We start from the raw sequence: 15702 nt of genomic DNA on the forward strand, positions 1-15702 counted from the left end.
TAAATTTGACCATAAACAATAGTACAAAGTAACAACATAGAGAGTTGTTCTAAAAAACACTTTACAACATAATTATTATTAACTATTAAATTCAAATTCTAAAACTAGTGAACACACCATAACCATATTATAAAAAAATAAAAAATTTAAATTTAAATTATTTACTTAAGTGGAAAAATTATGTACAAAATTTTAAAATAATAATAACGGTCATATGGAGAATGTTTTATCGTTCCTCTTCTTTCATTTATATTAATATTGATATAAGAATATGAAAACATAATACTATTATTGAAGTGAAAACTTAACCCACACACGTCGGTCTTAACCCGAGGGTACCGTGTGAACAAGTTGTCGGCCTTCATAAGCCCTAACCCATGTCATGTCATATAAAAGGGGCAAATCAGTAGTCTCGACGGGAGGGTGTAGGAGACTCAAGAAACAGAGAGGATTCAAGGACACGAACTTCTTCTCGTGGCTCACTGTTTTTCCTTAAAAGAGAGAGACGTCTAATCTGTAAAAGGATTGGCTGCAATGGCCGCGTTTTACTCTGCCATTGGAAAGCGAGCACGCAGGGAAAATGAGGATCCAGAGAACAATGACTCTGGAAATAAGAGGCGGAACTGTGGCACTGGTAGAGAGCGAACTCTGCCTGGCGCTGACAGTACGGTATATCGCATACTATGCCCTGTTAATGTTGTAGGAAGTGTTATAGGAAAGGCGGGTAAAGTTATAAAATCTATGAGTCGAGAGACGCGTTCGAAGATCAAAGTTATAGATGCTGTTCCAGGCGTTGATGATCGCGTGATAGTAATCTTCAGCTCACCGTCAGGCAACGACAAGGAGAAGGATTGCAATGAGAATGAAGTTGAAGTTGAACCTGTGTGTCCTGCTCAGGATGCTCTTCTTAGAGTGCATTCTGTTATTGTTCAACAATCTTCTGGCAGAGATAATGATGACGCCGACAAAAAGAGACAACACAATGCTCGGTTGCTGGCTGCTAACAGCCAGATTGGAGTTTTGATTGGAAAAGGTGGAAATAACATTCAGAAGTTGAGGAGCGAATCCGGGGCACAAATTCAGATACGGCCAAAAGATGAGTTGCCAGGCTGTGCTTTTAGTTTTGGTGAAGTCGTTGCCATATCTGGAGATGCAACCGCTGTCAAGAAAGCACTTTATGCAGTTTCAGCTTTTCTGTATAAACACCCAGCTAAGGAGCAAATTCCTTGGACTGATATTTTATCTGCAACGAACCCAACCTCACTCCTTCCTTCTGCTGTGCCCGCATTATTTACTCCGCCAAATTATGTTCCACAACGAGATTCGCTGTTTGCTCATCACAGTTCAGGTGCTCCAAGAGTAAATGCTATTTATGCCTCGGGCCATTTACCTGCACTGGGAGGATATGGAAGTGAAGCTCGAAGTTCAATATGGCCTCTTACTTACAACCCTGGTCATCCCATTGCTCCAAAATATGGGAATTCTGCTGTTGAGAAAAGTGGGGAGGAGTTTTGTATTCGAATAGTATGCCCAAATGATAAAATTGGAGGTGTGATTGGTAAGGGCGGCAATAGTATCAAAAGCATGAGGAAAGACACAGGGGCAAGTATTAAGGTTGAAGACCCACAATCAGAATCAGATGAACGTGTAATCGTAGTTTCTTCCACGGAGTTGGCTAATGATGGTGTTTCACCTACCCTTGAGGCTGTTCTTCAATTGCAAGGAAAGACTTGTAGTGACAATGACAATGATGGTGGTGGCATTTGTACAAGGCTTCTTGTTCCGTCAAAGCACATTGGTTGCCTTCTTGGTAAAGGTGGCAACATCATCAGTGAGATGCGGAAGCACAGTGGAGCAAATATTCGCATATTTCGCAAAGAGGAGCGACCAAAATATGCCTCCCAAAATGAGGAGCTCGTTCAGGTTACTGGAGACCCCAGTGTTGCTAGAGATGCACTCATCCAAATTACAAAAAGGCTGAGGGAAAATGTTTTCAAAGATATGTATGGTACTACCAACACTCACACTCTGCTTCCTTTGTCTTCTAGTCGATCTGTGCGCAGTGCGATTCCTCTTTCAAATTATGGTAGTAGGCAATACGATCTAGGATTTTCACGGTAAATTAGGTGCTCCATTGTAAAATATGGTTTATTATTTTTTTTTAATTCATTTTCTAGATACATATTATATTATATACTCGATAAGCATATAAATTTATTAGGTTAATGAAATAAACTGATGAAATTTACGATATATTTTTATATGTGTAATCAAAAAAATTTAGAATAATTTGTTTCCTATTTTATTTATAAAATGTTATATAAAATTATATTTTATAAATAATTTTTAAAAATTAGAGATTGAAAAACTAATTACAATTTCCCATAGATGAAATTTCTTTCCTTTTCAACAATGTTATTGTATATACGGATTGGCTATTTATTTTGTATCTTAGTTATGATTATAATTTAAAGAAAAATGTTTTTTTTTTAACATTTGATTTAGATATATATCATGTCGGTGCATATATATAGATGCTCGTGGCAAGTATGTCCCTGTATATCATGTCGGTGCATATATATAGATGCTCGTGGCAAGTATGTCCGTGGAAAATAGATGAACTCCTATTTTTGGATCACAGCAGGAGTGATCAGAGTCTATTTCTAGACTATTAGTCAAAAATAGAAAGGTCAAATATTATTGTCTCATAATAATATTTAGACTATAAAATTTATCTTATCCTCTTGGAGCACTTCAGTTTGAGCTACAGATGTGGCACATGCAGTTGTCAAAAGGAAATACACTTTCTTTGTGGGTCAATTGAGCTATTTCATGTAGGACTTCAGTTAGAACTCATGTGGTTGAGTTCTATGGAGTTGGATGAGAAGTTAATGGAGTTGTGTTCAGTTTGACTTAGTTGAACTAGTTGTATTTAGTCTAACTAGCCAATAGACTAAGTGATGAGTTGTGTGAATTAGTTATTATTTAATTCACTAATTATTAACTCATAATGCAACTGAAGAATACATCAGTTAACTCAGTGCATGTACAGTTCAGTGGAGACAGGTGTTAGAGGTTGAGATTGCTATCAGTTGTGACTATAGTTGTGCATGAGATCTTGCACAATGGATTGAGTATGCCCATGAGAATTGCATATGCCCAGTGATATAGCCTGTGCTCAAGTGATTTCTAGTGTGAGTGATTTTCCAAGGTAAATAGAACTTGGAATGAGTTTGGATTCATTCATTCTCTTGTAGGATTGTGCAGTGGAGGCAGGCAAAGCAGCGAGGGAGATTTGGAGATCAGATCTGAGCTGTATTGTGTATAACAGGTGGAAATTGTACTGAGCACTTGTGAGGAGCATTGTACTATGTTTGTTACATGTTCTCAATCATTAATATATAGATAGTGTGGGGTTTTCAGCTGTATGCTTTCCCCGGGTTACATACTCTGTTAATGTGTGCATGCGATTGATGTTTCATTATTTTTGATGCTGCTAAATTGATGATCAACATAGAGGAGCTTATGTATTGTGCATGTAGTCCGCAATAGTGCATGATTAGGATAATCTTTGTTGGGTATGTGTTTATTTTTCAAAATTGCTACATGGTATTGGAGCCAGTTGTTTTGTAGAAGAAGTTCTACATGATATCAGTGTTGTATTGATCATCAGATCTATGATTCAGAAAGTGTTTACATTTTATTTCTTCAGGCAGAGTCTGTGATCGGGCCAGGTAGCCTCTGGATTCATCCTTCTTTTGGAAGGTGAGATATCCAATGAATTCCCATACAGTCAATCTCTCTACGAGAAATACTTTGTTTTCACGAATTTTAGATCAGAAGTGGTTGAGTTTTGCGCTGGTGTAATGGCGTTCAAGAATAAAGTCAGAAACATTAGGTGTGAGAATGGAGACAGTATGCCCCAGTATCTCACGAAGTTCACCCAATGCCGGGATGAGCTGGGAAGTGTGGGGGTAACTGTTGAGGATGAGGATATGGTGATTCTAGCACTCCTTGGCCTTCCTAAGAGTTGGCATAGCTAACATGACTCGGTGAATGGAAGGGAGAAATTGCCAGGATGGGAGAGACTTTGGTCGAATCTTGTGCAAGAGGAGATCAGACGGCGCACCAGAGACAGTTGTTCATCTATGCATGATGAGGAGAACTGTGCCTTAGCGAGTAAGGTGAAGAAGGGGAAGGGGAAGGTTTCTCTTTCCAAATCCAGTTGTTCCAATGATGGGAAGAAGGTTGAGAAGTCGAACGTGCGATGCTTTCGTTGTCATGAGTTGGGCCATTATGATACTTATTGCCCAAAGAAGAAGTCCAAGAAGGGATCCGGGGAAGGATCTGAAGGTGAGGCACTCGCTTCACAATTTGAGTTGGATTTCACACTCTTAGCATGCATGGTTGCATCCATGATGGAAAGTGGTTGGTTTCTTGACAGTGGGGCTTCTTTCCACATGACCGGTGACTAAAGTTTGTTCAGTACTTTGGAGGAGAAATATCTCCAGATACTCATAGGAATGGGTAATGATGAGAAGTATAGTGTCTCAGGTGTAGGCACGGTTATCTTTCAGAGGGAGCATGGAGCTCAGCTTACCTTAACCGATGTCAAGTATGTACCAAGACTGAAGAGAAACTTGGTGTCGATTGCGTTGCTGGAAGACAAAGGCTATGATGTAGTCTTCAGTAAGGGAAAGGTTTTCCTTAGACACATCATCAGTAGACAGGTGAAGCAGATTGATTCAAGATGCATGCAAAGCCTTGAGCAGCGAGGCAACTGATAGAGCCTTGGTGGTTGAGAGGGAGCGTATATTACCTCTCAACATGTAGAGCTAGAAGAAGTCTTAGAAAATTGTGGAGGAGCCATGATTGATGCAGCAGCTTCAGGAGGTTGTGGATCAGCCAAAACAAGGGAAGCTGAGAGGAGATCGAGTAGAGACATGTACTCATGCAGAGACCTCCAGTAGGGGGAAACTTTGATCCAGGTGGGCTGAGGGATCACATGCAGCCATACCTCCAGGTAGGAGGTGGGGTGATGTGGATTGATCGTGCCAAGGAGGAGGGGCAGGATTCTTGAGGTAACCAACCTCTTGGATGAGACCTTGCTACGGGACCCCAATGTGTAGTAGCAGGAACTGACTGATTGGGTAGAGACAGATGCGGATGGAGCGGCAGAAAAAGTGACAGTGCAGGTAATGCCAAGACAACGCATAGCATGCAGGTTGCAGCAATGCTAGAGGCTAAAGTGTTTTGCACAGTGCTAGGTGGCACAGAGAGGTGTGCAATGGTGCAAGATGCATGAAGATGTTGCAGTGGCGCATATGTCAGAGGGGGAGCACTTGTCAGCAGCAGGTAGAGCTTCAGCATCAGAGTATGTTCCTAGCCCAATAGAGTGGTCAGTTGGGAGTGTTTTTGTTCCAAGTGTTGTTGGAGCAAGTGGAGTGGAGAATCATGTTGCATGCAGAACATTCCAGAGTTATAGGATAAGGGTTGCAGATAATCCATAATCTTGTTGAGAGGGAGTGTTGAAAATGCAACAAGATGATGGAGCATAGTGGAAAGGAGTCGCCTTCACTAAGTGGGCCCGTAGGTAAATTCTGGCGCAAAGTCTATTTTTAGACATATGGATCATGGTCTATGAGTTGCAGGATGCTGGTTATGGATGATTGGTCATGTTGGGAAAAATACATGGACTTCTATTTTTGGATCGCAGCAGGAGTGATCAGAGTCTATTTTTAGACTGTTAGTTAAAAATAGAAAAGTCAAATATTATTGTCTCATAATAATATTTAGACTATAAACTTTATCTTATCCTCTTACAGCACTTCAGTTTGAGATGCAGATGTGGCACATGCAGCTGTTAGAAGGAAAAACGCTTTCTTTTTGGGTTAGTTGAGCTCTTGCATGCAGGACTTCAGTTAGAACTCATGTGATTGAGTTCTGTGGAGTTGGATGAGCAGTTAATGGAGTTGTGTTCAGTTTAACTTAGTTGAACTAGTTGTATTTAGTCTAACTGGCCAATAGACTAAGTGATGAGTTGTGTGAATTAGTTATTAATTAATTCACTAATTATTATCTCATAATGCAACTGAGGAATACATCAGTTAACTCAGTGCATCTACAGTCCAGCGGAGACAGGTGTTAGACGTTGAGATTGTTATTAGTTGTGACTATAGTTGTGCATGAGATCTTGCACAATCAAAGGATTGAGTATGCCCATGAGAATTGCATATGCCCAGTGATATAGCCTGTGCTCCCGTGATTTCCAGTGTGAGTGATTTTCCAAGGTAAATAGAACTTGGAACGAGTTTGGATTCATTCATTCTGTTGCAGGATTGTGCAGTGGAGGCATGCAAAGCAGCGGGGGAGATTTGGAGATCAAATCTGAGTTGTATTGTGTGTAATAGGTGGAGATAGTACTGAGCACTTGTGAGGAGCATTGTACTATGTTTGTTACATGTTCTTAGTCATTAATATACAGATAGTGTGGAGTTTTCAACTGTATGCTTTCCCCGGGTTACATACTATGTTAATATGTGCATGCGATTGATGTTTCAATATTTTTATGCTGCTAAATTGATGATCAGCGTAGAGGAGCTTATGTATTATGAATGTATTCCGCAATAATGCATGATCAGGATAATCTCTGTTGAATATGTGTTTATTATTCAAAATTTCTACAAATTCCATTGCAGGGAATTTTATAACATTTTAACATATGTATTCTCTATACACATAAAGAGTATGCCATAATTAGTGAGCTCTATAGTTAACAGAAGCTGCCAAAATTTACAGTTTCAGACATATAATGAAAAGACATGTTCTCTGGAACTCAATCATAAGCATTTAGCTTATCACATGCAATCCCCATATTAATGCCATTATTCAAGAATAAGAGTGACAAGATTTCTTGAGACAAAATAAGCTAGGATACCAACATTTTAAAGGGGTAGTTTTAGTTATTGTTTTGTAACATAATATAATTTTTAGATACGAGTTCATAAGAAAATAGAGAAAATGCAATTACAATGAGTCAAAGGAACAATATACTAGTTAGCTCTTGTCAAGTTGTTGACGCCTGCCCATGGATTCAAGTGTTCCAGATTCTCATAATTAGGGTTTTGCTCAATATATTTTTGAGGATTGAGATAAATCTAAATTAGCAATTCAAACAATGTATACGAGAATCAATATTTAAAGAGAGGCATCACACCCTCGAACAAGTGGAAAACTTTATTTCTTTGCCATCATAGACAAGAGGTAGAAATCATACATGTAATATTACCTACAATTCGATATACATAATTTGTATACTTTTTTTTGCATAAAATCATTAGAGGAGAGCATGTCCACAACAAGGTATCACTGGGAAAATAAAGCTTACCTCACACAACAAAGACCAAGAAATTTGCATGAAGAAACAGGTTGGCCTGAAATCATGAATTGTCAAACAACATAACGACCAATTTTCATAGAAAATAGAAACAAGAACCCATCGCCAAATACATGGAAGAAAAAAACAAAAGCACTGGTTTAAATCAAATCCTGATAAACGTAGGATAAGCCCCGTGCCCAAGCCCAAATATTCAACGCGCCCCACTTTATCCATCCACAACTTGGCTTCTTCATTATAATCAACTTGTTCGGATGCAGGAACAATCGTTGGTGAAAGAGGAGCCATTCAGCACTTGCAAGGGCACTCGTTGGTGAAGAGGAGGAGTCATTCTAGTTGCGCCTCGTGCTGCGAACATGGTTATTCGCACGAAGGAGGGGCTTTGCCTTAATATTACAGTGTAATAACTGTTTTTTGATTATTTATTAATTAATCATTGTTTTATGTTTTTTTTATAATGTTTTAATGTTTCTTAACTGTTTTTTAAAATCCGATGAGAAATCGTTTAACAATAAATTTGACCATAAACAATAGTACAAAGTAACAACATAGAGAGTTGTTCTAAAAAACACTTTACAACATAATTATTATTAACTATTAAATTCAAATTCTAAAACTAGTGAACACACCATAACCATATTATAAAAAAATAAAAAATTTAAATTTAAATTATTTACTTAAGTGGAAAAATTATGTACAAAATTTTAAAATAATAATAACGGTCATATGGAGAATGTTTTATCGTTCCTCTTCTTTCATTTATATTAATATTGATATAAGAATATGAAAACATAATACTATTATTGAAGTGAAAACTTAACCCACACACGTCGGTCTTAACCCGAGGGTACCGTGTGAACAAGTTGTCGGCCTTCATAAGCCCTAACCCATGTCATGTCATATAAAAGGGGCAAATCAGTAGTCTCGACGGGAGGGTGTAGGAGACTCAAGAAACAGAGAGGATTCAAGGACACGAACTTCTTCTCGTGGCTCACTGTTTTTCCTTAAAAGAGAGAGACGTCTAATCTGTAAAAGGATTGGCTGCAATGGCCGCGTTTTACTCTGCCATTGGAAAGCGAGCACGCAGGGAAAATGAGGATCCAGAGAACAATGACTCTGGAAATAAGAGGCGGAACTGTGGCACTGGTAGAGAGCGAACTCTGCCTGGCGCTGACAGTACGGTATATCGCATACTATGCCCTGTTAATGTTGTAGGAAGTGTTATAGGAAAGGCGGGTAAAGTTATAAAATCTATGAGTCGAGAGACGCGTTCGAAGATCAAAGTTATAGATGCTGTTCCAGGCGTTGATGATCGCGTGATAGTAATCTTCAGCTCACCGTCAGGCAACGACAAGGAGAAGGATTGCAATGAGAATGAAGTTGAAGTTGAACCTGTGTGTCCTGCTCAGGATGCTCTTCTTAGAGTGCATTCTGTTATTGTTCAACAATCTTCTGGCAGAGATAATGATGACGCCGACAAAAAGAGACAACACAATGCTCGGTTGCTGGCTGCTAACAGCCAGATTGGAGTTTTGATTGGAAAAGGTGGAAATAACATTCAGAAGTTGAGGAGCGAATCCGGGGCACAAATTCAGATACGGCCAAAAGATGAGTTGCCAGGCTGTGCTTTTAGTTTTGGTGAAGTCGTTGCCATATCTGGAGATGCAACCGCTGTCAAGAAAGCACTTTATGCAGTTTCAGCTTTTCTGTATAAACACCCAGCTAAGGAGCAAATTCCTTGGACTGATATTTTATCTGCAACGAACCCAACCTCACTCCTTCCTTCTGCTGTGCCCGCATTATTTACTCCGCCAAATTATGTTCCACAACGAGATTCGCTGTTTGCTCATCACAGTTCAGGTGCTCCAAGAGTAAATGCTATTTATGCCTCGGGCCATTTACCTGCACTGGGAGGATATGGAAGTGAAGCTCGAAGTTCAATATGGCCTCTTACTTACAACCCTGGTCATCCCATTGCTCCAAAATATGGGAATTCTGCTGTTGAGAAAAGTGGGGAGGAGTTTTGTATTCGAATAGTATGCCCAAATGATAAAATTGGAGGTGTGATTGGTAAGGGCGGCAATAGTATCAAAAGCATGAGGAAAGACACAGGGGCAAGTATTAAGGTTGAAGACCCACAATCAGAATCAGATGAACGTGTAATCGTAGTTTCTTCCACGGAGTTGGCTAATGATGGTGTTTCACCTACCCTTGAGGCTGTTCTTCAATTGCAAGGAAAGACTTGTAGTGACAATGACAATGATGGTGGTGGCATTTGTACAAGGCTTCTTGTTCCGTCAAAGCACATTGGTTGCCTTCTTGGTAAAGGTGGCAACATCATCAGTGAGATGCGGAAGCACAGTGGAGCAAATATTCGCATATTTCGCAAAGAGGAGCGACCAAAATATGCCTCCCAAAATGAGGAGCTCGTTCAGGTTACTGGAGACCCCAGTGTTGCTAGAGATGCACTCATCCAAATTACAAAAAGGCTGAGGGAAAATGTTTTCAAAGATATGTATGGTACTACCAACACTCACACTCTGCTTCCTTTGTCTTCTAGTCGATCTGTGCGCAGTGCGATTCCTCTTTCAAATTATGGTAGTAGGCAATACGATCTAGGATTTTCACGGTAAATTAGGTGCTCCATTGTAAAATATGGTTTATTATTTTTTTTTAATTCATTTTCTAGATACATATTATATTATATACTCGATAAGCATATAAATTTATTAGGTTAATGAAATAAACTGATGAAATTTACGATATATTTTTATATGTGTAATCAAAAAAATTTAGAATAATTTGTTTCCTATTTTATTTATAAAATGTTATATAAAATTATATTTTATAAATAATTTTTAAAAATTAGAGATTGAAAAACTAATTACAATTTCCCATAGATGAAATTTCTTTCCTTTTCAACAATGTTATTGTATATACGGATTGGCTATTTATTTTGTATCTTAGTTATGATTATAATTTAAAGAAAAATGTTTTTTTTTTAACATTTGATTTAGATATATATCATGTCGGTGCATATATATAGATGCTCGTGGCAAGTATGTCCCTGTATATCATGTCGGTGCATATATATAGATGCTCGTGGCAAGTATGTCCGTGGAAAATAGATGAACTCCTATTTTTGGATCACAGCAGGAGTGATCAGAGTCTATTTCTAGACTATTAGTCAAAAATAGAAAGGTCAAATATTATTGTCTCATAATAATATTTAGACTATAAAATTTATCTTATCCTCTTGGAGCACTTCAGTTTGAGCTACAGATGTGGCACATGCAGTTGTCAAAAGGAAATACACTTTCTTTGTGGGTCAATTGAGCTATTTCATGTAGGACTTCAGTTAGAACTCATGTGGTTGAGTTCTATGGAGTTGGATGAGAAGTTAATGGAGTTGTGTTCAGTTTGACTTAGTTGAACTAGTTGTATTTAGTCTAACTAGCCAATAGACTAAGTGATGAGTTGTGTGAATTAGTTATTATTTAATTCACTAATTATTAACTCATAATGCAACTGAAGAATACATCAGTTAACTCAGTGCATGTACAGTTCAGTGGAGACAGGTGTTAGAGGTTGAGATTGCTATCAGTTGTGACTATAGTTGTGCATGAGATCTTGCACAATGGATTGAGTATGCCCATGAGAATTGCATATGCCCAGTGATATAGCCTGTGCTCAAGTGATTTCTAGTGTGAGTGATTTTCCAAGGTAAATAGAACTTGGAATGAGTTTGGATTCATTCATTCTCTTGTAGGATTGTGCAGTGGAGGCAGGCAAAGCAGCGAGGGAGATTTGGAGATCAGATCTGAGCTGTATTGTGTATAACAGGTGGAAATTGTACTGAGCACTTGTGAGGAGCATTGTACTATGTTTGTTACATGTTCTCAATCATTAATATATAGATAGTGTGGGGTTTTCAGCTGTATGCTTTCCCCGGGTTACATACTCTGTTAATGTGTGCATGCGATTGATGTTTCATTATTTTTGATGCTGCTAAATTGATGATCAACATAGAGGAGCTTATGTATTGTGCATGTAGTCCGCAATAGTGCATGATTAGGATAATCTTTGTTGGGTATGTGTTTATTTTTCAAAATTGCTACATGGTATTGGAGCCAGTTGTTTTGTAGAAGAAGTTCTACATGATATCAGTGTTGTATTGATCATCAGATCTATGATTCAGAAAGTGTTTACATTTTATTTCTTCAGGCAGAGTCTGTGATCGGGCCAGGTAGCCTCTGGATTCATCCTTCTTTTGGAAGGTGAGATATCCAATGAATTCCCATACAGTCAATCTCTCTACGAGAAATACTTTGTTTTCACGAATTTTAGATCAGAAGTGGTTGAGTTTTGCGCTGGTGTAATGGCGTTCAAGAATAAAGTCAGAAACATTAGGTGTGAGAATGGAGACAGTATGCCCCAGTATCTCACGAAGTTCACCCAATGCCGGGATGAGCTGGGAAGTGTGGGGGTAACTGTTGAGGATGAGGATATGGTGATTCTAGCACTCCTTGGCCTTCCTAAGAGTTGGCATAGCTAACATGACTCGGTGAATGGAAGGGAGAAATTGCCAGGATGGGAGAGACTTTGGTCGAATCTTGTGCAAGAGGAGATCAGACGGCGCACCAGAGACAGTTGTTCATCTATGCATGATGAGGAGAACTGTGCCTTAGCGAGTAAGGTGAAGAAGGGGAAGGGGAAGGTTTCTCTTTCCAAATCCAGTTGTTCCAATGATGGGAAGAAGGTTGAGAAGTCGAACGTGCGATGCTTTCGTTGTCATGAGTTGGGCCATTATGATACTTATTGCCCAAAGAAGAAGTCCAAGAAGGGATCCGGGGAAGGATCTGAAGGTGAGGCACTCGCTTCACAATTTGAGTTGGATTTCACACTCTTAGCATGCATGGTTGCATCCATGATGGAAAGTGGTTGGTTTCTTGACAGTGGGGCTTCTTTCCACATGACCGGTGACTAAAGTTTGTTCAGTACTTTGGAGGAGAAATATCTCCAGATACTCATAGGAATGGGTAATGATGAGAAGTATAGTGTCTCAGGTGTAGGCACGGTTATCTTTCAGAGGGAGCATGGAGCTCAGCTTACCTTAACCGATGTCAAGTATGTACCAAGACTGAAGAGAAACTTGGTGTCGATTGCGTTGCTGGAAGACAAAGGCTATGATGTAGTCTTCAGTAAGGGAAAGGTTTTCCTTAGACACATCATCAGTAGACAGGTGAAGCAGATTGATTCAAGATGCATGCAAAGCCTTGAGCAGCGAGGCAACTGATAGAGCCTTGGTGGTTGAGAGGGAGCGTATATTACCTCTCAACATGTAGAGCTAGAAGAAGTCTTAGAAAATTGTGGAGGAGCCATGATTGATGCAGCAGCTTCAGGAGGTTGTGGATCAGCCAAAACAAGGGAAGCTGAGAGGAGATCGAGTAGAGACATGTACTCATGCAGAGACCTCCAGTAGGGGGAAACTTTGATCCAGGTGGGCTGAGGGATCACATGCAGCCATACCTCCAGGTAGGAGGTGGGGTGATGTGGATTGATCGTGCCAAGGAGGAGGGGCAGGATTCTTGAGGTAACCAACCTCTTGGATGAGACCTTGCTACGGGACCCCAATGTGTAGTAGCAGGAACTGACTGATTGGGTAGAGACAGATGCGGATGGAGCGGCAGAAAAAGTGACAGTGCAGGTAATGCCAAGACAACGCATAGCATGCAGGTTGCAGCAATGCTAGAGGCTAAAGTGTTTTGCACAGTGCTAGGTGGCACAGAGAGGTGTGCAATGGTGCAAGATGCATGAAGATGTTGCAGTGGCGCATATGTCAGAGGGGGAGCACTTGTCAGCAGCAGGTAGAGCTTCAGCATCAGAGTATGTTCCTAGCCCAATAGAGTGGTCAGTTGGGAGTGTTTTTGTTCCAAGTGTTGTTGGAGCAAGTGGAGTGGAGAATCATGTTGCATGCAGAACATTCCAGAGTTATAGGATAAGGGTTGCAGATAATCCATAATCTTGTTGAGAGGGAGTGTTGAAAATGCAACAAGATGATGGAGCATAGTGGAAAGGAGTCGCCTTCACTAAGTGGGCCCGTAGGTAAATTCTGGCGCAAAGTCTATTTTTAGACATATGGATCATGGTCTATGAGTTGCAGGATGCTGGTTATGGATGATTGGTCATGTTGGGAAAAATACATGGACTTCTATTTTTGGATCGCAGCAGGAGTGATCAGAGTCTATTTTTAGACTGTTAGTTAAAAATAGAAAAGTCAAATATTATTGTCTCATAATAATATTTAGACTATAAACTTTATCTTATCCTCTTACAGCACTTCAGTTTGAGATGCAGATGTGGCACATGCAGCTGTTAGAAGGAAAAACGCTTTCTTTTTGGGTTAGTTGAGCTCTTGCATGCAGGACTTCAGTTAGAACTCATGTGATTGAGTTCTGTGGAGTTGGATGAGCAGTTAATGGAGTTGTGTTCAGTTTAACTTAGTTGAACTAGTTGTATTTAGTCTAACTGGCCAATAGACTAAGTGATGAGTTGTGTGAATTAGTTATTAATTAATTCACTAATTATTATCTCATAATGCAACTGAGGAATACATCAGTTAACTCAGTGCATCTACAGTCCAGCGGAGACAGGTGTTAGACGTTGAGATTGTTATTAGTTGTGACTATAGTTGTGCATGAGATCTTGCACAATCAAAGGATTGAGTATGCCCATGAGAATTGCATATGCCCAGTGATATAGCCTGTGCTCCCGTGATTTCCAGTGTGAGTGATTTTCCAAGGTAAATAGAACTTGGAACGAGTTTGGATTCATTCATTCTGTTGCAGGATTGTGCAGTGGAGGCATGCAAAGCAGCGGGGGAGATTTGGAGATCAAATCTGAGTTGTATTGTGTGTAATAGGTGGAGATAGTACTGAGCACTTGTGAGGAGCATTGTACTATGTTTGTTACATGTTCTTAGTCATTAATATACAGATAGTGTGGAGTTTTCAACTGTATGCTTTCCCCGGGTTACATACTATGTTAATATGTGCATGCGATTGATGTTTCAATATTTTTATGCTGCTAAATTGATGATCAGCGTAGAGGAGCTTATGTATTATGAATGTATTCCGCAATAATGCATGATCAGGATAATCTCTGTTGAATATGTGTTTATTATTCAAAATTTCTACAAATTCCATTGCAGGGAATTTTATAACATTTTAACATATGTATTCTCTATACACATAAAGAGTATGCCATAATTAGTGAGCTCTATAGTTAACAGAAGCTGCCAAAATTTACAGTTTCAGACATATAATGAAAAGACATGTTCTCTGGAACTCAATCATAAGCATTTAGCTTATCACATGCAATCCCCATATTAATGCCATTATTCAAGAATAAGAGTGACAAGATTTCTTGAGACAAAATAAGCTAGGATACCAACATTTTAAAGGGGTAGTTTTAGTTATTGTTTTGTAACATAATATAATTTTTAGATACGAGTTCATAAGAAAATAGAGAAAATGCAATTACAATGAGTCAAAGGAACAATATACTAGTTAGCTCTTGTCAAGTTGTTGACGCCTGCCCATGGATTCAAGTGTTCCAGATTCTCATAATTAGGGTTTTGCTCAATATATTTTTGAGGATTGAGATAAATCTAAATTAGCAATTCAAACAATGTATACGAGAATCAATATTTAAAGAGAGGCATCACACCCTCGAACAAGTGGAAAACTTTATTTCTTTGCCATCATAGACAAGAGGTAGAAATCATACATGTAATATTACCTACAATTCGATATACATAATTTGTATACTTTTTTTTGCATAAAATCATTAGAGGAGAGCATGTCCACAACAAGGTATCACTGGGAAAATAAAGCTTACCTCACACAACAAAGACCAAGAAATTTGCATGAAGAAACAGGTTGGCCTGAAATCATGAATTGTCAAACAACATAACGACCAATTTTCATAGAAAATAGAAACAAGAACCCATCGCCAAATACATGGAAGAAAAAAACAAAAGCACTGGTTTAAATCAAATCCTGATAAACGTAGGATAAGCCCCGTGCCCAAGCCCAAATATTCAACGCGCCCCACTTTATCCATCCACAACTTGGCTTCTTCATTATAATCAACTTGTTCGGATGCAGGAACAATCGTTGGTGAAAGAGGAGCCATTCAGCACTTGCAAGGGCACTCGTTGGTGAAGAGGAGGAGTCATTCTAGTTGCGCCTCGTGCTGCGAACATGGTTATTCGCACGAAGGAGGGGCTTTGCCTTAATATTACA

The 15702-nt window shown here is 39.2% G+C and overlaps 2 protein-coding genes across 2 annotated transcripts; both read left to right on the plus strand.

The window, feature by feature from the left end:
• The first annotated feature begins 534 nt into the window (after positions 1-534).
• Positions 535-2121, plus strand: LOC149206903 (KH domain-containing protein At4g18375-like). The gene has a single exon (XM_089397830.1). The coding sequence runs from the start codon at positions 535-537 to the stop codon at positions 2119-2121; it is 1587 nt and encodes a 528-aa protein (XP_089253956.1).
• A 6321-nt stretch (positions 2122-8442) lies between these two features.
• On the plus strand, positions 8443-10029 carry LOC149206904 (KH domain-containing protein At4g18375-like). The gene has a single exon (XM_089397831.1). The coding sequence runs from the start codon at positions 8443-8445 to the stop codon at positions 10027-10029; it is 1587 nt and encodes a 528-aa protein (XP_089253957.1).
• The last annotated feature ends 5673 nt before the right edge of the window (positions 10030-15702 follow it).

Source organism: Pinus tabuliformis, chromosome 1_2 (genome assembly GCF_031772625.1).
Source record: "Pinus tabuliformis cultivar Carrire ecotype Pingquan chromosome 1_2, CPIR1, whole genome shotgun sequence".
NCBI lineage: Eukaryota > Viridiplantae > Streptophyta > Pinopsida > Pinales > Pinaceae > Pinus > Pinus tabuliformis.

What these genes read in the sequence shown, in the direction of transcription:
- LOC149206903 (XM_089397830.1), top strand. Translation starts at nt 535, where the DNA reads ATGGCCGCGTTTTACTCTGCCATTGGAAAGCGAGCACGCAGGGAAAAT.
- LOC149206904 (XM_089397831.1), top strand. Translation starts at nt 8,443, where the DNA reads ATGGCCGCGTTTTACTCTGCCATTGGAAAGCGAGCACGCAGGGAAAAT.